At 38.7% G+C, this 23230-nt stretch overlaps 4 protein-coding genes, 1 non-coding gene and 1 pseudogene across 6 annotated transcripts in view; 5 read left to right on the forward strand and 1 right to left on the reverse strand.

The window, feature by feature from the left end:
• LOC104819420 (staphylococcal nuclease domain-containing protein 1-like) overlaps positions 1 to 2179 on the forward strand; it is a 6628-nt gene extending 4449 nt beyond the window's left edge. Inside the window, exons 12-18 of the mRNA XM_010549485.2 lie at positions 1 to 99; positions 189 to 419; positions 509 to 694; positions 782 to 859; positions 971 to 1165; positions 1259 to 1636; positions 1719 to 2179. Coding sequence (XP_010547787.1) covers positions 1 to 99; positions 189 to 419; positions 509 to 694; positions 782 to 859; positions 971 to 1165; positions 1259 to 1636; positions 1719 to 1901 — 1350 coding nt within the window. The 3' untranslated portion in view covers positions 1902 to 2179. The remainder of the gene's footprint in view (positions 100 to 188; positions 420 to 508; positions 695 to 781; positions 860 to 970; positions 1166 to 1258; positions 1637 to 1718) is intronic.
• Positions 2180 to 2634: 455 nt separating this feature from the next.
• On the forward strand, positions 2635 to 2721 carry TRNAY-GUA. The gene is given in 2 exon segments: positions 2635 to 2671; positions 2686 to 2721. It is a non-coding gene; the product is annotated as a tRNA-Tyr (tRNA).
• Positions 2722 to 2990: 269 nt separating this feature from the next.
• Positions 2991 to 4771, forward strand: LOC104819421 (mitochondrial import inner membrane translocase subunit Tim16-like). The gene is made up of 5 exons (XM_010549486.2): positions 2991 to 3105; positions 3285 to 3362; positions 3900 to 3987; positions 4131 to 4261; positions 4363 to 4771. Exons 2-5 carry the CDS (start codon positions 3360 to 3362, stop codon positions 4489 to 4491), a joined length of 351 nt encoding a protein of 116 aa, XP_010547788.1. The 5' UTR covers positions 2991 to 3105; positions 3285 to 3359; the 3' UTR covers positions 4492 to 4771.
• A 1408-nt stretch (positions 4772 to 6179) lies between these two features.
• LOC104819422 (signal recognition particle subunit SRP68) lies at positions 6180 to 10587 on the forward strand. Its single transcript, XM_010549487.1, has 14 exons — positions 6180 to 6291; positions 6438 to 6545; positions 6710 to 6776; positions 6862 to 6972; positions 7209 to 7404; positions 7573 to 7658; positions 7729 to 7924; positions 8244 to 8355; positions 8532 to 8659; positions 8765 to 8971; positions 9069 to 9178; positions 9579 to 9708; positions 9931 to 10080; positions 10156 to 10587. Exons 2-14 carry the CDS (start codon positions 6452 to 6454, stop codon positions 10375 to 10377), a joined length of 1809 nt encoding a protein of 602 aa, XP_010547789.1. The 5' UTR covers positions 6180 to 6291; positions 6438 to 6451; the 3' UTR covers positions 10378 to 10587.
• A 1410-nt stretch (positions 10588 to 11997) lies between these two features.
• Positions 11998 to 18461, forward strand: LOC104819423 (ADP-ribosylation factor GTPase-activating protein AGD1-like). 2 transcript variants are annotated; one of them, XM_010549488.2, is made up of 19 exons: positions 11998 to 12418; positions 12996 to 13072; positions 13192 to 13292; positions 13404 to 13474; positions 13719 to 13781; positions 13903 to 13947; positions 14033 to 14098; positions 14201 to 14248; positions 14329 to 14424; positions 14593 to 14634; positions 14895 to 15098; positions 15406 to 15537; positions 15659 to 15886; positions 16138 to 16233; positions 16327 to 16656; positions 16752 to 16897; positions 16988 to 17081; positions 17216 to 17700; positions 18104 to 18461. In XM_010549488.2, exons 1-19 carry the CDS (start codon positions 12374 to 12376, stop codon positions 18216 to 18218), a joined length of 2484 nt encoding a protein of 827 aa, XP_010547790.1. In that variant the 5' UTR covers positions 11998 to 12373; the 3' UTR covers positions 18219 to 18461. The 2 variants fall into 2 exon arrangements, with proteins under 2 accessions (XP_010547790.1, XP_010547791.1); XM_010549489.1 differs by lacking the exon at positions 11998 to 12418 and having other exon boundaries at positions 12993 to 13072; positions 13197 to 13292.
• Positions 18462 to 18574: 113 nt separating this feature from the next.
• On the reverse strand, positions 18575 to 20895 carry LOC104819424 (annotated as a pseudogene).
• Positions 20896 to 23230: the final 2335 nt, after the last annotated feature.

Genomic DNA, 23230 nt, shown 5'->3' on the forward strand with positions numbered 1-23230 from the left:
GACGCTCTTTTGGCTGCTGAATCCTGTGCTATTACTGGGAAGAAGGGAATCCATTCTGCAAGGGATCCTCCAGTCATGCACATCACTGATCTTACAACGGTTAGATACACACACGCTTACACCGCACTGCAGTTTTTATTTTCTTTTTTATTATGATTTAATTATCGAGTAGTACTATATTATCTCAGGCCTCAGTCAAGAAGGCTAGGGATTTCTTGCCATTCCTGCATCGAAGCAGGAGAACCGCTGCTGTTGTGGAATATGTCCTCAGTGGACATCGGTGTAAGCTTCTGATTCCAAAGGAAACATGCAGTATTGCCTTTTCATTCTCTGGTGTCAGATGCCCTGGCAGAGACGAGCCTTATTCCGATGAAGCAGTTGCTTTGATGAGACGAAGGATTATGCAGAGAGATGTTGAGGTAAGTAGAACTCGATTACTATGCCTGAGATGTATCTCATTTTTCTTTCTTTTCTCCTGGGTTTACGTTTTTCTCGTATAATAACACAGATTGAAGTTGAGACTGTGGATAGAACGGGTACTTTCTTGGGATCAATGTGGGAGTCCAGGACAAACATGGCTGTGGTTCTTCTTGAATCCGGCCTAGCAAAGATGACTAGCTTCGGTGCAGACAGGATCCCTGAGGCTCACCTTCTTGAACAGGCTGAACGATCTGCTAAAAGTCAGAAACTGAAGGTTAGGAGTAATTACGTGTCTTCTCCTCCTAAGTGCCGTTTTGCAAATTCTGATGTTCATTTCATGAATCTTTCCAATTCCGGGCAGATTTGGGAAAACTATGTTGAAGGAGAAGAAGTCTCGAATGGTTCTAATGTAGAAACTAAGCAGAAGGAAACATTGAAGGTGTGCATTAATCTTACAGTTGTTTCTATTGTATTGTAGTATACTCAGTGAAAAGCAGATATTAAACTTCGTTGTTTTTAAAAAAAACTGGTTTTCCCTTTCTCTCTGCAGGTTGCTGTTACAGAAGTACTTGGAGGTGGTAAATTCTATGTTCAATCAGTTGGTGATCAGAAAGTAACCTCGATCCAGCACCAACTTGCTACCTTGAATCTCAAAGACGCACCCGTCATTGGGGCGTTCAACCCTAAGAAGGGCGACATTGTCCTTGCACAGTTCAGCCTCGACAAATCCTGGAACCGTGCCATGGTAGTAATTTAAACTTCCCTTTTTTTTGCATTACATCAAATGTTAGTTATGTTTTGAGTATCAAATCAATTGTATTTTTATGTGTTGTTAAAGATTGTAAATGGACCCCGAGGAGCCGTTCAGTCCCCAGAGGACAAATTCGAAGTATTCTACATCGACTATGGGAACCAAGAGATGGTTCCATACAGCGGAATACGTCCAGTGGATCCTTCAGTATCATCTGCCCCGGGGTTGGCACAGCTATGCAGGCTCGCGTACGTGAAGGTCCCGAACCTGGAAGAGGACTTTGGGCCGGAAGCGGCAGAGTATCTGAGCAATGTGACGCTGGGAAGTGGGAGAGAGTTCAGGGCAGTGGTAGAGGAGAGGGACACTTCTGGAGGCAAAGTCAAAGGCCAAGGGACTGGAACAGAACTCGCTGTCACTCTTGTCGCTGTTGATGATGAGCTCTCCGTCAATGCCTCGATGCTTCAGGTTCCCATCCCATCTTTATTTTATTTTATAAGGCGGAGTTCTGCGTATAATGTGTAATGTGTGTGTGTGTGTGTTGGAGCAGGAAGGGATTGCGAGGATGGAGAAACAGAAGAAATGGGAGCCGAAAGAGAAACAGGCGGCGCTCAACAGTCTGGAGAAGTTCCAAGAGGAAGCACGAAAGTCCAGGACAGGAATCTGGCAGTACGGCGATATCCAATCGGACGATGAGGACACCACTCCCATCAGAAAGCCCGGCCGCAGGTAGGTAAGTTTAATCCCGCGGAGAGAGTTAGGTAATTTATGGTCGGAAACCAGAGACATCATATGATAAGTATCTCGGCATCAGTTATCTCTGAGTTGAGCAAATGTTTGTTTGCTTGAACGAAGCTTCTGTAACGTTTTAGAGTTCTTTTTGTGTGTGTGTGTGTTGGGTTTAATTCAATCACTACCTAGACAGACACAGGGAGTTTCTTGGTTTTCTTTTTTGTTCTCTTCCCGACAGAAGAGTGGTAATAAAGGCGGGAAAGAAGTACGTTACTTTTACAATAAGGCTTTGCATGCAGTCACCTTCATGATCGTATGTTAATCTATGATCTCCTGACCCATCTTATGCATGTATAATCACTCGGCACTCAACACTTGAAAACTGTTTAGAGATAGAGTCCAAGGGGGCTGAGAACGGTGTCTACTCTTTTGGTCCAAACCCTCTCAGGGAACCAGAAGCAAGTGACTTTTGCACCTTTAACAAACTAAAACACAAAAAGAGCAAAGAGAAAGCCAACAATCCTCTTGACGGAATTAGTTGAATTTTAACACCGTTTAGAATTTTGTATTACATTGTTAAAATTTTAAAATCTAATGTATGTATTCGATACATTATATAATTGCATGTAATTTTTTGTTAAATTAAAAAATTGTATAAGTTATTTGCAAGACGGAAGACCTGGGGAATAGATTCCCGATGCCCTACTAGATTCAAAAATACAGCATAACAACAACCGACCTTAGCTCAGTTGGTAGAGCGGAGGACTGTAGTCGTGTGACAGATAATCCTTAGGTCGCTGGTTCGAATCCGGCAGGTCGGATTTTTTTAAGATTCACCATATTTTCGTACGTAATTATTACTAATCTACCCTTCCCTCCCCAAAACAGCATGCCGTGCTGATTCAACAAGTACACAGAAACCTGTAATGCGGCAAACGCAATGATCAATATTGGTGGCCGAATATACAATATTTTAAAAATTTTGGGCCAATTTATTGATTTTCATAAATAATGGGTCAACCGCAAGTACGCAACTAATGGTCCAGCCCGGCCCATCTGCAGTGTACTCACGGTTAGGGCTCATTTCTGTCACCTGAGGCTGAGGCTCCGGACTCCGGTTCCACCTGTTGCTTCGCCTTCGTCCTCGGGAAAACCCTATTTTTTCGATTTCGACAATCATCTCTCTGTCTCTTCTTCATCTCCTGGTAAGTTTTGGATCCTCAATTCGATCTTCGTTTTTATCGTATGTCGATTTTCTTCTTTCAAAGGGTTTATCTCGACGCATTCGGCCCGTATCTGTTGCTCTTTTTCCTGTTTCATTTATTTTATTTCGGATGTTCCTGGCGATGAGATATCGTGTAACCTATCTTACTTATTACTTCAGATTTTTCTGAAGATCTGGAAAAATCAGCGGCTTTTGTATCTTAGTTTCTGATCACCGGTCCGGTAATTACCGGCGATGGTACGTTTTTTCCCGACCCTTTTCGCTATCTAATTTGATATTTCACGTTCTAATGTCTGGAAGTGGGGTGCTTGGAAAAATGTTTGAAGTATTCATGGGCATCCGTCATAATTCAATGCTAGCACTGTAGGGGCACTGGGAAATTTACTGAGTTTCAAAGATTTACCTTAATTTTCAAATTAAAGATGGAACTTTCCTGGAGTTTAGGTCAAAATGGAAATCATTTCTGGTCATTGGATTGTAAGTGAGGAGTGTTGGGAATACATGAGAATACTTAGGAATTTATCTTATTCTTATTGCTTGAGATTTGAGAATTCCTGTTGTGGAACATTTTGGCACTAAAAACAGAGCTATTTATTTGTCTACTTGCTCTCTAGGTTTTATACTATCCTAATACAAAACAAAGTACAATTTGTTTGAACATCTTGGAAATGCCAAGTGGCCTTTTACTCAAACATGCTTTTCTTTTTTTATGATAGGGAAACTTTTTCTTGTTCTCTAATTAACTGTTCATGTTTTGATTTTATGTTTGTGCAGGCTGCCAAAATTCTTGCCAATTTGATTGTCATGGGCTCTGGTATTGTAGCCAGAGCTTTTGTTCAGGCATATCGTCAGGCGCTTACAAGTATGTCTTGTAACTGTCGTTATAAGTTCCATAAACTTTTGCTACCGCTTTGCCCTTTTTTTTTCAGGGTTATTTTGATACAATACAAGGGGTAGGCCATTTGGCAATTTAATCATAATATAACGTTTGATAATGGGTTGCAGATGCGTCAAAAACTGGCGTTGCACATGAAGCAGTGCAGAATATTAAGAGAGGGAGCAAAGTTATGGCTGAACCAGAGGCTAGACAGATTCTTGGTGTGGCAGAGAATTCATCATGGGAGGAGGTTGTAAAGGTTTGTATATGTGATATTCTGTTACTGTCCAAAAATGAATCCATCTCTTCCATGGGAAAGCATAAATGTTTTTTTTTTTGTGTCACACGTCCCCTCTGCAGAAGTATGACAGCTTATTCGAGCGGAATGCACAAAATGGGAGCTTTTATCTGCAGTCGAAGGTTCATAGAGCCAAGGAATGCTTAGAGGTGGTTTACCTGAAGAGAGCGGAGGAGAATAATGGGGCATAAGTAAAGAGTGGTGACGAATCTTTCCAATCTACTTATCTTGAACTTGGACGGGGGACCATTCATCGGATGCATTCATCTTGGGCCTTTTTCCTCGTAAAATTCTATCTTTTGGTCCCTCTTTTTCCTGTATGTATAGGTTTTGCAGAATCCTTCGATAATTTGCTGGCAAATCCAGTGAAGGAAATTAAATTAGAAATATCTTTTTTGATACCTGAATCATGCTACATTTTGTTTTGATATCATCATGTCTTTTTCTGGTCATTAGTATGGCAGTTGTTTACTTCTGTATCAAGAATACGCTTGATGTATGTTCATGGACAGCATTTAGCAACTGTCACATGACAAATCTCAGTCATAACTTGAAAAAACTGTCATCTCCAATAGTATGATGCTACACTAAAGTTTCTTCTTCACATCAAATTCATTCACTGAATGCCATTTAGTGGAGATGGCAAAGCACTGGGATAGGAAATGTTGAGACTTTAATGAAAGAGTTCACCAGTTACCTGATAAAAACTGTGCAGACAACCTTCGAGCCATTGTTCCTGGGAAGTTTCTCCCTGCAACAGATACATTTCAGGGTAGGCATGATTCTTTTTCTTTTTCTGTTCCCCTAAGACGCCAAATCATTGAGAAAAGGGAAATCATAAACAATATGCTGATGAATATATATTACATGTACGTGTTCTGCATGGGATGGTGCAAGTGTTAGTTGTGTTGTTGTCTGTATTTAAATTATGATTGTCAGTTAAATTGCATACGTGCAGTTGTATGTGTTGGTGATATATGTATGTCGAAGTTTATGTAATGTGTATGCAGAAACCTTTGATCATTTTCCGTAATATAATAGAGAAGTGTGTTCGTTTGAAGGCTGAGTTCGGACCGGATGAGAAGATTCGAAGCATGAAGGTTCCTAACTTGCTGAGAGAGTATGAGAGACAACAAACGAAGAGTGACGAGGCTGTGCAAGGAGTATGTTGATCGTCTTCATCAGCATTGTGAACAAGGTTAGAATTCTTGGAATCGAGATAGGAGATGGCAGGATTGTTCAAAAACTCACGGCTTCAGTCCCTGAGAGATTCGAGGCCGCGACTGCCTCTCTTGAAAACGCAGAGGAGTCAGTCTCAGATTAAACTCGCTGAGTTGCTTAACACTTTGCTAAGCACAAAGAGCAAAGGGCGTTTGATGAGAAAGCAATGAAGGATGACGTGAAAGGGAACAAACGGGTCAAAGGGAGAGGCAAGCTCTCGTAAGGCAAGACGGGAAACCGGTTCGGAAAATGGGATGATGCCGAGAAACAGGAGACCAGTTCCGTCATCTCTGACGGCGCATCATGCGGGTGACAGAAGATTCACAACCTGGCCCCAATGAACACTTGACCGAACCATTCGGAATATCGTCCTTTCAAAAGCAGGAACACCCAAGCGAACCATCACCACTTCCTCTCTTGTTAGAAATCTTGTTTTAGATTCTTGTTCATGGTCATCCCTTGTTTTGATTACCCTTGACAGTCTAATGACCGGGTTGTAAGCAAACTCTATTTTTTCGGGTGTATATACAATCACATCGTTACAAAAAAAAAAAAAAAATTCACAACCTGGCCAATGGTAACACCATGAATGTTCCACGGATACAACTATGGGCCGACGAAGGCCCAATGGCAAGAAATAACGTAAACGCTTCGTTTTTGTACTTGTCTTCTTCACCATTCGCCACCTCCGCCGCTTGCTTCGTCGGAATATTCGATTTTCCCTCCGAACCTGTGGAACCTGTTGCGTTGAATTCTTCAGATCTTTTACGGTTCGTACTGTATTTCTGTCGGGATCCAGTTCTCAATTCAATTACGCTCTCTTTGTCCCGCTCACGTTTTCTCGGAAATTGAAGTGTTCATGCCCTCATAGTATTTTCTCTTATTTGTGTTTTTTTTTACGATTCTGATTCTGCAGAATTCCGTGGATCAATGGGGAAGAAGGAGAGCGAGGTATCTTCGATGGAGATCGACGATCTGAAATCCAACAATGCTGACCAGATCGTTCCAAAGTTCTCGATCAACGGTTAGATTTCTCGTGCAATGCAATTTTTCTCTATTGGGTTTTTTTAAGGGTGATCAAGTTCTGTGTTTTCTAGCCGAATTTCGGAAGTTCTTTCATTTCCTAACTGTTCCTCCGTATATGTCATGCAAATTCGGGTGATATAATACTTTACTTGGTTTTTTCAGTTCTACAGCTGCTGAAATCTTCTCAGATGCAGCACGGTCTGCGTCATGGTGACTACTGTCGTTATCGGTAGGAATACATTCACTGGCTTATTAGGGTTAAAATGTATTTAATGATCATCATCTCTATTCTGTTCATTTTTTCCTCTGCGTAGGAGGTATTGCACAGCGCGGTTGAGGAGGTTGTACAAGTCACTGAAGTTCACTCATGGCCGTGGTAAATACACCCGACGAGCCATAAGCGAATCCACTGTCACTGATGTTAGGTATTTCCTCTGCTCTTTCATCCTGATCCCATTTGCCAGATGGTATCACTGAGTATATAAACTTTCTGGCTCAGTTCAATCTTGAGTTTAGCTGAACACTAAAGGTTGGGGACAGGTTTGATGCCTAGAATAGGCTCACTAGTTGTTTCCGCAGCTCGTAGAGACTATGCAATAGGCGGTGAACTGATATCTCATGCTTATAATTTGCCTCATATTGTGTCATGGATTTAAAATAGGTTTCTTCATGTGGTCTTTTATATGGCGGAGAGAGCATGGAGTCATGCCATGGAGAAAAGACAACTTCCAGATGGTCCAAATGCGCGCCAGCGTATCTATTTGATTGGTAGGCTGAGGAAGGCAGTCAAATGGGCTTTGCTTTTCTCAAACTTATGTTCTATAAAGGCAGATTCCAGAACATCTTTGGAAGCTGAGGTGTGTCTGGAACTCTGAAATTCTCGTTACTCGTCTATTTAACATATCAAGGGAGAGACCCATATCTGTGCTTCTAGATTAGTTGTTCATTGTGCAACTTATAAATATGTGCTCCGTAAACACAATACATGTAATTTATCTATTAAGATTTATTTGGCTGGTTTGTAGGCCTATGCATCGTATATGAAAGGTAATTTGTTATTTGAGCAAGATCAAAATTGGGAGACTGCGTTGACGTGTTTCAAAAGTGCCAGGTTTGTCCTTGTACAATACCCTTAACTTGCAGTTTGCTAGTACCTGCATCTCAGACTTCTTGTGTGATAGGGCTGTTTATGAGGAACTTGGGAAATATGGAGATCTAGAGAATCAAGTTCTTTGCCGTGAACGGGTTGAGGAGTTTGAACCGAGCATTCGATACTGCATGCACAAAATTGGCAATTCAAAAATGCAGACCTCGGAGCTTCTTCAGATTGGTGAGATGGAAGGCCCTGCGTTGGACATGTTCAAAGCAAAATTAGAGGTAAATACAGATATTTTTAATCATAAAACATCGACGAATCTTTTATATGCCATCAAAGCAACTGGCTCACTTGAACTACTAAATTTTAAAATGATTCTCATCATTGCTGCGCTGCAGTCGACATTTTCATGTGTTAGTTAGTTTCCCCATCCGTTACAAGGGGTGTTTTCTTGCTTTGACCGACAACCACATATCAGGATATGACATGCATATGAAACATGATTGCTCCTGAATGTGTTGTCATTGGTATTAGATGATAATTTTGTGATCACCTTACGCATTCTTCTTCTTTTAATATGATGCATTGCACATAATGTAGGCTGCGATGGAAGAAGCAAGATCCCAACAAGCAGCCTCTTTAACAGAGTTCAACTGGCTTGGCTATAGATTTCCAGTTTTCAACGCAAAAACCCGGGTTTCAATTTTGAAAGGTCAGATATACTTCTTAAGCTGACAAATTATTTGAGGTTGGCAGTCTTTAAACCAGAAAGGGTTAGGTTTTATGCTGACAACCAAGTTCAATGTTCGGTTTTACCCATGTTTGCCATTTGTCAGCATCGGGCTTTGAGGCCACACTGAGGCTTTTATTCTTATATTATTGTTTCAGCCCAGGAACTTGAGAAGGAGCTCCATGGCCCAACAGCAGACTCCCTCCCTGCTGAGAAAAAGCTAACCATATTCGATAAGATTTTCTCTGCATACCTTGATGCCAGGAACACCATACGTAGTGACTTGGTTAGCATAATTTGAGTTCTTTGGAGTGGTTTAGGGACTTGAAAGATTGTGATAAAGAAATTCTACTTTCTTTAATTGATGTTCTAACGAGTTCAGTATATTCAGGTGAGTGCAGGAAATTCGGAAACGGTGAAAGATGACCTAAATGGTTTGGATAAAGCTGTTAATGCCATATTAGGACAAAGAACCATGGAACGGAACCAGTTGTTGATTAACGTTGCAAAGAGTAAGCTGAACAAGAGACGCGATGACAAAAGTGAAAAGGTCACTAAGCCTGAGGAGCTTGTTCGGTTGTATGACCTTCTATTACAGGTGACCACCACTCACATGCTTGCTTTTCTTCAGAAATGTTCTTTTTGTTTTAAATAAAAAGGGAAACCTTGCATACCGCTTTTATCTTTTTTGGTAGAGTGTGGCCGATCTCTCAGATCTTATCAGCTCAGGAAGAGACAGGAAACATGAAGAGATTGCCTTTGCTGAAGAGTGTCAGCACAAAAGTTTGGCCTTCCGTGCTGAAAGGTTCAATTCTCCCCACGCTTTGCTTTTTTCATTCTGGGTACTTGAGTTTTGGCTTGTCATGGTCTTGTCACATGATGCTTGATCGAAGTTGTTTGGAGTAAACCCCTGTAACCCTTTTTCCGATTCCTAGCTCATACTTCATTGTAACAATACTCATATATGTATGACTTCCAGTTATCGTCCCACATTCTTCACTGCCGTAAGTTGCCTAAAATGATCAAGAGAATAGTCATATGGGCATATGACCCGCTTGTTACTCAAAATAGATGTTTTTAACTATCATATTCCTGGCACCTGGCTTTTGCAACAATAGTGCTCTAGGATCTCTATAGATTGATTTAGTTTTCGTTTCTCTTTGTTGAATTCACAAATCGTGTGCTTTTGGAATTATTTTTTCCAGATGTTTCTATTTGGCAAAATCATATAGTCTAGCAGGGAAGAGAATTGAAGCATATGCCTTGTATTGTCATGCTCGATCTCTTGCTGAAGAGGCCCTACATCAGTTTCAAGGTTCAGCAAGTCGCGACGAGGTATATATGCAACTCTCTATGTTAGCAATAGCCGTACGAAGTTATGATCTCCTGTATGCACCAAACATATAGTTGGTTCATAGCTTAGTAGCCTAGAAGCATCTTATTATATCATACTACTAAATATCCTTCAGAAAATTTCAAGCTATAAGTATAACTGTAGTAGAAAATACTTCAAAAGAAAAAGAGAATTTGACCAACATTTTTTTTTGTAACTTGCAGGTAATGGTCCAGGAACTGGAAAGATTATGCAGAGAAAGCCGAGCTAACTGTTGCATAGAACATGCACTTGGAATTATGGAGGCAGAGAAAGCTCCTGAAAATCTGTCAAAGAAAATCTCCTCTATATCACTAAATGAGACAGCTGCAAAGGTAACCCCCATCTTCTGTTGTTTTATTGTTTCCGAGCTCCAATGGCTAACTAACCTCGGATGCTATCGGGTTCAGGTGGAGGATTACCTTTTAGACAAGCTTGGCGTATATGAATCTGCAGTCGGTGCTTCGAACGTGAAAACTGCACCAAAGATTGAGCGGTTCCCACCTGCGTTCCAGTCTATACCGCGTAATCCAATAGTTCTAGACCTAGCCTACAATTGCATCGATTTCCCGTCCATTGAGAACAGGATGAAGAAAGATGGGAAGAGCTTCCTTGGCCGCTTCTGGCGTTGAGTTGAGCTTCTTCTCCTGGGTTATGCTCTCTCTGTTTTTGCCAGGAAAACGCAATTTGGATCATTTCATAGCAGCAGACATTTTTCTTGTGGCTCTAACTCAAACCGCATCTGAGAATTCTGTGGGTTCAACAGATTTTTCCTGGAGGAGAATCAAAGTTTAGACTGAGATTTCAAACATTAATTTTGGCTTGTTGATACTTTTTGCTTTTGGGAATTTGTACATTATGCCATTTGAGAGTGTTATCTTACAGGTAGAGAGCAGAGGCCATGCTTTTACCCGTACACCTCCCTGGATACAAGTGAGGGAAACAAACTGGCTTCAGGTACCGAAATCATCTCTTTGCACATCTCGTTCAGACACTTGATTTCTTTTTTTGACTTCTGAAAGATAGACAGCCCCATTAACATGTAATGTTGTAAGCTCTGTGTCCATATAGTTGCATCCATCCCCTCCCCTTTCTTTCGGGGCCGGCGATTCTGATTCTGATTCTGGTGGGGTGAATCTGAGCCACCGAATCTCTCTTTGAGCCTTATATCCGAAACCTCCCTCCCTGAATGTGCCGTGGATGATGTCGGAACCTGTCTCTTAGGGATTCTGGTCCGGAGACAGGGGATTGCTTCTCTCTGTATATCTCTGCAGGTAGACATTTTGGTCGAATAACTAACTCCCTCTAGCCATTATGCATTGAGCAACCACTGCAAAATGCTGATCGGTTTAAACGTTTTAAGCGTACCGCCAAATGTGGATAACCGGGTCTGGTTTTAAACCGGTCTAGATTCGGGTCTAGACCGATAGTTGTCTCTCAATCTAGCCTCGGACCACCATTGCACCTTCGCTCTCTACAGTTCCAGTCCGTCTCAAGATAAGCTTCAAGTCCTAAGCAATAAATCGATTACATTATATATATATATATATATAAGAAATTTAGAAAAACAAATATTGGATTCCTTGGCATCTTTCAAATATATTGGATTTTAAGTTTTTTATTCCAAAGAGGTGTACATGATATTCCGAAGCAAAAATTAAGATTAAAAAAAACAAAAATACCATTGTGTTTGTATTTTTGAAAATTATATTGTAAAAACACAAATCGTCGACCATAAAATTCAATCAGAACGTTTCAGAACTTCGTTGTCAACTTTTTAAAAATTTTAATACAAAGTTTAAATTATCCACATTTTTTAAAATATCGTCATTCTTTGATAAATAAATAAAATATTTTATTAATTAACCGAACTGGCGAATATATGATGCCCACATATCCTATCATTCTAACACACCATTAAATTATTCCAATCGACTTAATTAATTGAATACTCGGAAAACATTTAATTATATGTATATACTTTATTTATATTTTACAAAGTGGAATCTAATGTGTTTATATACATGCAATTCATGATAATAAAAAAAACAAATATACTTCCTGTTTAATAATATAATTATTAATTCATAACTGTCGGAAAGGAAAAGGGAAAACCATATCAGTTTTATTCACTGTGAAGAAGATGAAGATAGATACGGACAGAAAAAAGTGGCGGACTAGGGGGTTTTTTTTTATTTCTGCCAAAAATAAAATAATGTATAGTTTATTTATTGTATTTATATATTAAAGCTTTGATATTTGTTTAATTTTCTTTGTCCAGAAGGGCAGCCATGGAAGCTTTCAAGGGTGTGGAACACGATCACCACAACAGTAGAGTTTTCAGCAATTTCTTTTCCCCCATCGCACGATCTTCCCTTATTTTCCGCCCATTTTCCCACTCTCCAAACAACCCTAAACGATCGCTTCGGAGGCCCCAAATACGAAATCGACTTTTTTTGGCGCAGAGAAAAAGACACCGGAATTGTCTCTGTCTCTGTCTCCGCATAATTGAAAAATTTCCCATTTTTCCATTTTGGAAGAGGAGGATACCTCCGAGGAGGAGAAAGGAATAGGGGGAGGAATTTTTTTTTGTGTGGTTTCTATCATTTCGTTTCTGGCCGGAAAAAGATGAATTTCACGAAGCTCGATGATTCGCCGATGTTCCGGCAACAGGTTATTGTTTCACATTTCTTTTTGTGTTTGGTTTTTCCATGAGGGTTGATTCTGCGAAGCATTTTGATCGGTTCTGTTCTTAAGTTTTGGACATTGATCGATGAAACGCAGGGCATTCTTGTGGGTCACTCGTGAAATTTCTTGTGTTCTTCCTTTTTTTTAATTTGGTGGGATGCGATCAGAGGAATTACATGTAGTTTTATCAAATTGTGCTATGTAAATTTCTACTGCATTATGAAGAATGCGGAGAATATCCTCGATGTAATGTGGATGAACTTGCAAATCTTTCATCGGTTTCAATTTCGAATTTGGACTGGAGAATTAATCGGAGCAAAATTTAGTGTGTAGACATGAATTCTTGTTTCCTTGCCTATCCTCTTCGAGTCTTTATTTTACTTCCTGTCCACGCAACAAGGCACATTTGTTTCATCCACAAACTTTTTATTCAAAATTTTCACTTTGGTTGAATTTGAAACGTCACGGATCTACAAGCCAAAGGCCAGTATTTGTATATTGAACACATTTTCCAAAATTTGATCTGAACTTTTTGTTTGCTTACTATGTTTATGTGTTTCAGATGCAATGTATGGAAGAAAACGCGGAGTTGCTGCGGATGAGAAGCTTAAAGTTTCATAAAGGATGCAGGAAGTACACGTAAGCCCTAGAAAGAATTGGCCATTACACAACCACTGTGCTGGTTATGGTTTAAAGAGTTAAAGCCTGCTGTTTTTTTGAAGAATCCTATGTCATGGCCTATATGTCCTGTTGATTAGGGAAGAGCTGGGAGAAGGGTATGATGCAGATATTGCCTTTGTAAATGCGCTTGAACATTTCGGAGGAGGCCATAATGATCCCATTTGTGTTGCTTTTGGAGGTGTATATTTATCTACTCTCTCTGGTTTTTCTTCACAGTTTCTCTTTAATCATCATGTTGGCTTTTCTTAAACTATTTTCTGAAGGAAATGTGTTTTTTTTTCTTGCACAGGTCCCGTCATGACGAAATTCACAATTGCTTTACGAGAAATTGGAACTTACAAGGAACTCCTTCGCTCCCAGGTACTGAACCTCCAATGCTTATGTAGAACTGACAACTGTGAAAATATTGCAGTACTAAGTGCAAATCTGTTCTGGGTGTCTCTTCCTTTGTTGACCTGATTCCGGGTCCATCTTCTTAGAAAGAGTTTTTTTCTTCCTTTTAGTTGGCTTCTTTTTCTGAGAACTATTTGATGTAGGATGATTTCTTTCCTGCAGCTGCTATTAGTTTTTGCTTTTTGTTCACGTGTGATGATGCCATTCCCAGGTAGAACATATGTTGAATGATCGATTGCTTCACTTCGTAAATGTTGATGTCCAAGATGTTAAGGTATGCTGTAATGTGAACCTAATGAAATATGACTGCAATATTTCTCTGAAATTTTGCATTGCATACGTTATTTTAGTTTGTTGTCCCATATAAGTTTCGAACTACATCCCATATGATGCAGGAAGCTCGAAAACGCTTTGACAAGGCTTCCATTATATATGACCAGGTTCATTGAATTTTTTTATATATATAAGTTGAGTTAATCTGTATCATATGTTTCTCATTCTTTGAACTATGGTTTCATGAGACAGTCACGTGAGAAGTTCCTTTCACTGAGGAAGAGCACTCGATTGGATGTGGCAGCTGTCATAGAGGAGGTTTCTGTCCAATCTTTATCATTTTTTTTTCAGTACAACTGGTCACAGGTAACCTTCATTTTCTTTCTGATAATAATCTAATTTGGTAGAGAGACATTCCAGGAACTGCATAATGCAAGAACGGCCTTTGAGCAAGCCCGGTTCAATCTGGTAAAGTAGCTTATTGCTATTACTGCTGCATGTTGAGATCCTACCAAGATAGTTTCATAAATCTCATGGTGCTGAATCAGGTCCGTGCACTCTCTAATGTGGAAGCTAAAAAGCGATTTGAGTTTTTGGAAGCAGTTAGTGGGACAATGGACGCTCATCTTCGATTCTTCAAGCAGGTAAAAATCTCCCTAAAATACCTATAAAACAGCAAGAATGTAAGTTTCTTCCTTCCTGTAAACCAGTCAGCTCAAGATTACTTACAAGGGACTCGTAAAGTGGAAGAAAAACAAAACTGTTTCTGTTGCCTTTCTTATGAATGTGGGTCGGTAATTTTTTCCTTTCAGGGGTATGAACTATTACATCAAATGGAGCCTTTCATTAATCAGGTCTGATACTACAAAGCTCCTTCCACATCAAGCATGGTTCTCTCTTTAATATTTTGATTTTTCTTAGATCCTCCATAGTTAAATCCATTTAATCTACAAAGCAGCTGGAACTTCTCTTTGAATCTTTTACCTCTCTTTTTTTCCCTTTGGTTTAGAATGGGAACAAGGTTTTTCTTTTCCTCAGGTCATTCCGTGTTTTTTCAATTACTTTTCAACTCCTTTTCATGGAATTAATACCGTGTTTTTGTTTTTAACGGCAGGTTTTGGCTTATGCACACCAGTCCAGAGAATGTGCCAACTACGAGATGGCATCTCTTAACGAAAGGATGCAGGATTACAGAAGGCAAGTTGATCGAGAAACTAAAACCTCAGGCGGATCTCCAACAGAGGACGGCATTAGACAGCTCTCAAGAAATTCACAGAAAGTCATAGAGGCTGTAATGCAATCTGCCGCTAAAGGAAAGGTAAAACTTTTTGTTTAGTGCTTAAGCTTGTACGTAAACTTCAATGAACATGTACGTTGTTTTTATTTTAAGAATTAGAACACTCCTCCGCGGAAAATTAATCCTCAATATACTTTTATCGTACTCTTAGGGAGGAAGAAAAAATTTCCCTTTGGAATTCCTTAAGAGTATAAAACATGACATGGCTATCTAATAAGCTGTTCTCATTTCTTTAACAATTTCGTTTTTACACTTATCCAGAAACTTGTCGAATCTCTTCAATGCAACAATGATCATATCTTATTGTGATTGCTTTGCTGCCCTTCAGGTTCAGACTATAAGACAAGGATATCTATCTAAGCGTTCCTCGAACTTGAGAGGTGACTGGAAGAGAAGATTCTTTATTCTCGATAGCCGAGGGATGCTGTACTATTATCGCAAACAATGGAATTGGTCCTCGGTAATTCAAAATCCAATAAAATTGATAGTACTTATTCTTTGACCAAGTGTCAAGAAGAGAGGTGCATACTGGAAGTTTCTGTTTGATCCTTTTACTGAATCTTTAGGCCTCTATGTATCAGGGTAATGGAAACCGATCTGCTGTATATAGAAATATGGCTTCGGAAAACAGTCCCGGGCTGCTAAGCCGGTGGTTGTCTTCACATTATCATGGTGGTGTGCACGATGAAAAGCCAGTTGCCCGTCACACTGTGAACCTGCTAACCTCAACAATCAAAGTTGATGCAGATCAAACGGATTTAAGGTTCTGCTTCAGAATTATTTCCCCAACAAAAGTTTACACATTGCAGGTATCTTTTCTAAATTTCTAAGTCCCGGTATAAACTTTCTGGAAAAGAAAACGATATTGCTATCATCTCACCTATCCTGCAGTAATTTGCTTTGTTTGAACAAAGCTCTGGATAGGTTTTTGCAGTATAAATGCATTATAACTGTACAGTTGAGACTGAATAATATTTTCCAGAGGACAGTTTGACAAGGAATTTCTCTCTTTATACCAACTTCACTGACTAGATTTATGAATGCAATACCATTTATGTAGGCAGAGAATGCGCAAGATCAAATGGACTGGATTGAGAAAATAACAGGAGTAATTGCTTCTTTATTGAGTTTCCAGACACCTGAAAGGGCAATCATGGTATGTTTGTATATCCATTACTTCTGATTGTTTCTTTTGGTGGGCATTTTCACTTTTGACTGAAATATCATTACCTGTGTGTGGCTCTATCAGCGTCTCTCTACTACGGAAGGAGGTGATACTTTCTCGGCAAGTGACTCTGGTTCTTTGGCAGATGCACCCGATATTGACCCAGCAGAAAATGGCGAACCCATCTCAGACCATGCCATTACTGGAAACTGTTTAAGGTTTTCTGGGTGCCTGCAGCAACAGGACATGACAAAGAACGAAAAGCCAATTGACGTGTTGATAAGAGTTCCCGGGAATGAACAATGCGCTGACTGTGGTTCTCCTGAACCTGATTGGGCTTCTTTGAATCTTGGAGTTCTTATTTGCATTGAATGTTCTGGTATCCATCGTAACCTCGGGGTACATATATCAAAGGTAACCAACTGATCAAATCAATATTTCGCGCAAAAGTCTTAATCTTTTAGTCTTTTACGAAGGGGGGCAATACAATACAATCCATCATCATACAGGTCAGATCACTCACCCTTGATGTTAAAGTATGGGAACCATCTGTCTTGACATTATTGAAGTCGTTGGGTAACATATATGTGAACTCAGTGTGGGAGGAGTTGTTGTATTCCAAAGGCAAACCTTCTAATGATGACAAATCTTCTGGGTAAGAGAAAAATTCTGAAATCATTTTTTTTACTGAGAAAATGAAACTACTTTTTTTGCATCAACAAGATCTTGAATTTCCATATTGTAGCGCTCCCAAGTCTGATCGACCAAGAAAGTTTCTCGCGAGGAAGCCTGGTTTCAATGATCCAATATCCGTGAAAGAGCTGTTCATTCATGCTAAGGTATTTGCTCTGTTGGCTTCTTGAACCAAAAACAACTTTGCATTTGCGCACTGGAATTCTTATGAAAGCTACAGTTTAGTGTACTTCTTTGTGTTTTTTTGGTTGTCAATTTGGTAAGTGGTGATCTGTTACAGTATTCGGAGAGGATTTTTCTCAACAAAGTAGCAGACAGCAAGCATTTCCCGATGGTTTTCCAAGAGATATGGGAAAGTGTTCGTGCCAATGACAAGAAATCAGTGTACCGTCACATTGTCTGTTCTGAAGTAGATGTGAACGCCATCCATGGGCAAGCAACATACACTGTATCTTTGCCCCTAGCAAAGGTGATGCAATTGGAGGAGGAGGAAACCCTTGAAGCCAAATTCAAAGATGAATCCCGTTGTGAAAAGCCCGAGATATATTCTGACGCATTGGAAAACGGGGAAGGTTTAGTCAGTGAAGAGACTTCCAATGACTGTTCTGTGCTTCACCTTGCCTGTCTCTATGCAGATATCGGCATGGTGGAATTGTTACTTCAGTATGGTGCAAAAATAAATGCAACAGATTCACAGGGCCGGACTCCACTTCATCATTGCATCATAAGCCGGAGATATGCAATTGCCAGGTTGCTACTTACGAGGTAAAACTCTGTTCATTTTAGTTATGACTTCTCTATTATAGTACCTAGCTTTGGGCTTCATCAACTTTTATGCTGCCTTCCCCGGTTTTATCCATTGCGCATTTCCAGAACATCAAAAAGAGCATGTTTAGGTGGAAGAAGAAGAGGATATGACAGCAGAAAAGTACAGTTTCAGTATAGCATAACATAAATATAAGCCTTTAACCCTGTTAAGCATGGAACCATCTTCTGTAATGGCATCATTTACCGATACCCTACCATCTTCTGTAATGGCATCATTTGCATTTTTGCTATCAGTATACAATACACGATCACTATTCCAATCTTTTCTATAACATGCTTTTAAACTAATCAGACTTTACAATCAGCCATAAGACACTAGTTATCGTGGTTTCAACTGCAGGGGGGCAGATCCAAACGCTGTGGATAAAGATGGCAACATACCTGTCAACTACGCTTCAGAGATAGACCTTAAGGACAATGAGCTGTCCACATTGTTAACAGACGGCAGAAGATGATGATACTGTAACAGAACTGGTACAGTAGTCTTTTTCACCAAAACTGTTGGTAACCCGAATTCTTATCCTTTATATTCTTTGGACCGATCTGACCCGGCAGGGTTGCTTTGGACCGAGTCGGTAGTACAGCATGTACGTAGGTTTTGGTCTAGTTGGTATATAACAGTTGGCATTGTGGTGTACACATCAGTTTTTTGGAGGGGGTGCATGTTCTAAAGAAGAATCTAAGTTTCGGTTTCATCATATGATATCTATGTTTGTTGATGGAGTAATGAAAAAAGACATGTTCAGTTCAGTTCATGTTCAAGCTGCAGTCAAAACAAGAAGTACAGAGTAAGAGAGAACTTGATATTGAATAGAGGAACTCAAAGCTCAGATCAAATCTCATATATATTGTTATCTTGGTACTGAGACCATACACAGAGTACATGACTGATTACCAGGATGGATCAAAATCCAGAAGAGAGATTATTGACATTTGTACATCATTATGATATCAACTTGAGCAGCAAAGAGAGAATGTGATGTGTGCATCAGTAAAACAATGATCATGCCGATGCCATCAGTATATCACTGTTACCTTGTTTTTTTCTTCAGAGTTGCATATCTTCAGCATTTGTAAGAAGGGTCTGTTCCACTCGCTGCAAATCACATCACAATCAGTCAAATCTTTCAAGTTACAAAGCAGGAAGCGTCTGTTACTTCGGTTTCTGACTATGAGGCAGCAACATCAGTTGTTATCCTCTGCTTTGAGGAAAGTCCATCTGTTTTAGAACTGATTTAGATTTTACTTCGCTAATTAACTCGTTTACATTACTAACTTCCTCTGCTGCGTCCACTCCTCTGGCTTCAGCTAAACCAGAGAGTAGAACCCTGCATGCAGTAACACTGAGCTTACACCTTTCATCTGCAATTTCAGTGAGCAACATAGAAACTGGCAACTCTTTCTGGTTCCTGGGAAGATCTTCCACTAGTAAATGAAAAAGATCATGATCCAAAACCGCATCCGTGGCAAACATTCGATCCACATACATGAGTGCTTTTGTCAGCTTCCCTTCCTTCAGGAATGCACCAACAATAATACCTTCAATGCCTCTAGCCACAGCCTCATAAAAATGAGAGAACATCTTGGATCTTTTACCTGTTCTGTCATAGCAGTTTAGAAGTGAAGTATAGGATACAGCATTGGGCATCAGATTCTTCTTTTGCATCTCTTGGAGGCACTCTTCTGCAGCTTCCATGCTCTCTTCTTAGTAGAAATAAGCAATTAAAATACTATATGTTATATGATTTGGCTTTACATGCCCATCAAACCTCCCATCCATTAGCTTATTTATCAATTCTGCATTTCCCAACTTGCAGACCCAATTGATCAAAGCATTGAAAGATGCTGTGGAGGCGCAACCCTTATCGATTGTCTCCCAGAAGAGGGTCAGAGCCCTGTCCAGATTATTCATTCTGCAACACCCATCCACAAGTGTAGTGTACACAAAATTATCAGGCACTGATCCCTGTAGTTTTATCTCATCAAATAACCGAAATGCCTCAGTTAAATCCCCAGATTTGCAACATCCAGCAATAACTATAGAATCACTACACTCTGGGACAAACCTTTTCCCCACATTCCATCAAGCAGTTCCTTGGCTCTCCTGATTTCACCAGACTTGCAGAAACTGCCGAGCCATGCATTGCATGTGATGACACTGGGAGTCACACCTTCTTGAACCATCTCTTGGTAAATACGAGTAGCCTCGTGCATGTTTCCCAACTGGGAAAAGCCACCAATGACTCAATGAGTGTGGTGTGAGAGATGCTATCAGGTCTCATGCCCTTTCCACGCATTTCTAGAAACATCTCCACGGCTTCTTTAAGTTTTCCATTTTCAACAAGACCACTCATAAGAACAGTGTACATCTTAGCATCCCCTTCTATCCCCAATTCAAGCATGGATCTGAACATCAAAACTGCCTCTGCTATTTTCCCCTTTCTACAATACCCTTTCATCCATGGAATTACACCACATCCCAACATCTCTCTCATATACTTCTCTGCAACTGAAAATCCCTCTTCCTCTATATATTCTTGGACAAAATCTCCATAGGAGTACGCATCCAGCTTAGGTCCACTTTCAACCATTTCAGCCAGATAAAACGTTGCTTCTTCCACCCGTTTCGCCTTTGGAAGGCCAATTATCAGAGAATTATAGCAAAAGGTAACATTATCAGGACAGACACTAAAACTATGCATCTCTTCCAGCATCAAATTTGCGTTTACTAACCCTTTTCCAATTATTGACTTCTTCAGCTCGAATGCTTCATAAACAAAAAGAAATCCAATTTCTGCTGCATACCCTTTTGAGAATCAACCCAATTGAAGAAACCCAGCCCAACAGGGTCAACGACACGCTTGAAACGAATAACGGAACAGAACAACATCTGGGTTTATCTCGTTGGAAGGGTTCGGCGATTCCAACGGCTCGTGCCAGTTCCTCTGGTTAAGAATGGCCGCGATTCCAGTTGAAACGTCGGAGAGACTTCCGGTGTAAGGATAATGACCGGAGAAGAAGAAGATCCCTTCTTACGACCATGCGTCTGCTTATGTATAACGTTGATCACATCGGTCGAATCTTGACGAAAGGAAGGAACAGAACAGAAGAGTAGAAAACTAAGTGAGAAGAGCTGTGGGACAAACCCCGGCGTCATCTCAAGACGGCGATGGACCATATACGACGTCGTTGTGATGAAATCATAAATGGGCTTTATATTCATAAGGCCCAAATTGATGATTTTAAAAATTGGGCCCATAACTATTAGGCCTATCCAATAGTTTGGACTTTCTACACCTTATTAACCTATCATTACTCATTACCACTTGGAAACATTAAAGAGATATTAATGAGTTTAAAATTCCAGATTTAATCGTACATTAAACTTAATATTTATTTAATTTAACACAATTTATATGTATGATCCAATGAAATCCACTTCCTTTATCAAGTGGTACGATTGACATATTATTATAATTTTTGTTATTTCAAAATTTTTACATTGTATTTTTAGAAACTCGTTATTATATATAATATATCTTTAATTAAATCAATTATTATATATTTTTTGTATTCTCTAATTTATTGAAAAACTTTCAACACAATTTGAACAATATATATATGTATGTATGTATGTATAATGATGTTACTTAAAAAGACCAAAGGGTGGGTCTCAATTTCAATATTCATATGAAGAAGTTGTGGGGGGAGAAACATCATGAAGATTTCCACTAAAATGTCAAATGGTGCATGCATGTTTACCAAATCCATACATGGCGTTGTGTGAAATGCATGGTTTGACCAATTCCTTGCATTTAATTATATTATTTCTCGTGGAGTTTTTAGGAAAATCGTACGGGCCCAATTAAATTAATCGTGTGAAAAATCATATATTATCTTCTGTGCATTGCATGGCTTGCACGTGCGATAATTATTTGTATAAATCACAAGGATTAAATGTGAACAGTTTTTAGTCAACAATGATTAATTGTATGTATAGATAATATATGTGTGTATATAAATATATATATATATATATATGATTACAAGAAAAATAAAAAATAAAATAATCAATTGAAAATTTTAATAACAAAAAATATAAATTCAAATTATAATTGTTGAAGGATGTCATTTAATGAAGTAATGTAAAAGACGAAAGAAAATAAAATAATAGAAATGTTGCGTGTTGACTTTGACTGTGTTTGTGGAAACTGAAGTTGATCAACCATAATAACAAGGTTTGAATAATTGTGCTGCAATCAAAGGAAGCAGTCCACTAAAACAAATCACAGCTAATCAAATGCCACTAATTTGTTTAATTAACAATAATCATCATCATTACACGCAAAACAATTGATTTTTAATTATGCAAATCAATTCAATATTTTTGTTGGAATTAGGGCCGTGAAAAAAAAAAGATTTTGTAGCTTTTATTAATACATTTTTTATTTTTAAAATGCTGTTTCGATAATATTATATTTTTGAACACTGAAGTGAATGAGAGAGACAAATTTTAAATCATAGTAAGTAAACAATTCGATATTGCAAAACGAATTAATTTAATTTAATCTGAAAATGATTATTTTTCATATATTTTTAATTAGCTGTATTTTTTATTTAAAAAAATTGTAAATAAATCTCCATATTGAAGATCGATTTGCAAAGTACAAAATTGTAAGAATTGAGACAGACGAGACATGATGAATCACTGTCGGTGGAGGAGAGTCCGTATTGAAGATTGTCATCGACAGGATATTATTAATATTTTTCCAACCAATTAAATAAAAGTTTACGCACTAATCTCGGATTAATAAAAATACCCATTAGAGAATTGACACGTGGCACCGATCGAGGAGGCGTTAAACGTATGAACGCGAGTAACCAGATTTCATTGTCATGTACACGTGTCGATTTTAGAGTTGCTTATTCGAATTTGTTTTGTATATTTGGCATTTGGAGTTTTAGAATCCAAATTTAAAACCCTAATTCCTGAATACCCAAACTTTGCATCAAATTTTTTTATGATAATTTAATAATTATTTTAATAATAACTTTTTAGTTATTTTAAATAAGAACTTTGTAAATAAAATAAAATTATAAGATTTTGACAATTTTCAGTTACTTTTATATGAATGCAATTTCTGAATAATCTTTTTAAAAATTTTTTAATCTAAATTGGTCACTTAAAAAAAAACTAGTTGAAAACCATTAGATTAATAAAAAAACTATATAATAAAATAATCAGCATATATAAATAAATGATGAATTTTGATAAAAACATGCCAAAAATACATTGATTAATTAATAATATGAAAATAACTTTTTTATAACTAAATGTGTGTTGGACCAAGATTCAAACTAATATCAAGGACGAGGATCATTAAAATATTATTGATTATAATGCACATTTATTGTTGTTTAAACGTTATCCATTATAATCAAATATTATATTTTATTGGACTTTGTT

The sequence above is a fragment of the Tarenaya hassleriana genome, unplaced genomic scaffold (genome assembly GCF_000463585.1).
Source record: "Tarenaya hassleriana unplaced genomic scaffold, ASM46358v1 Cleome3, whole genome shotgun sequence".
Taxonomy (NCBI): domain Eukaryota; kingdom Viridiplantae; phylum Streptophyta; class Magnoliopsida; order Brassicales; family Cleomaceae; genus Tarenaya; species Tarenaya hassleriana.

Excerpts from the sequence above, each read along its gene's own strand:
- LOC104819423 (XM_010549488.2), top strand. The coding sequence starts at position 12,374 with ATGAATTTCACGAAGCTCGATGATTCGCCGATGTTCCGGCAACAG. Across the intron at positions 13,293-13,403 it reads CATTTGTGTTGCTTTTGGAG|GTCCCGTCATGACGAAATTC; the intron begins GTGTATATTTAT and ends TTTCTTGCACAG. Across the intron at positions 15,887-16,137 it reads CAAAAGTTTACACATTGCAG|GCAGAGAATGCGCAAGATCA; the intron begins GTATCTTTTCTA and ends CCATTTATGTAG.
- LOC104819421 (XM_010549486.2), top strand. Across the intron at positions 3,988-4,130 it reads ATATCGTCAGGCGCTTACAA|ATGCGTCAAAAACTGGCGTT; the intron begins GTATGTCTTGTA and ends AATGGGTTGCAG. Across the intron at positions 4,262-4,362 it reads CATGGGAGGAGGTTGTAAAG|AAGTATGACAGCTTATTCGA; the intron begins GTTTGTATATGT and ends TCCCCTCTGCAG.
- LOC104819422 (XM_010549487.1), top strand. The coding sequence starts at position 6,452 with ATGGGGAAGAAGGAGAGCGAGGTATCTTCGATGGAGATCGACGATCTG. Across the intron at positions 7,925-8,243 it reads TGTTCAAAGCAAAATTAGAG|GCTGCGATGGAAGAAGCAAG; the intron begins GTAAATACAGAT and ends CACATAATGTAG. Across the intron at positions 8,660-8,764 it reads ACACCATACGTAGTGACTTG|GTGAGTGCAGGAAATTCGGA; the intron begins GTTAGCATAATT and ends CAGTATATTCAG.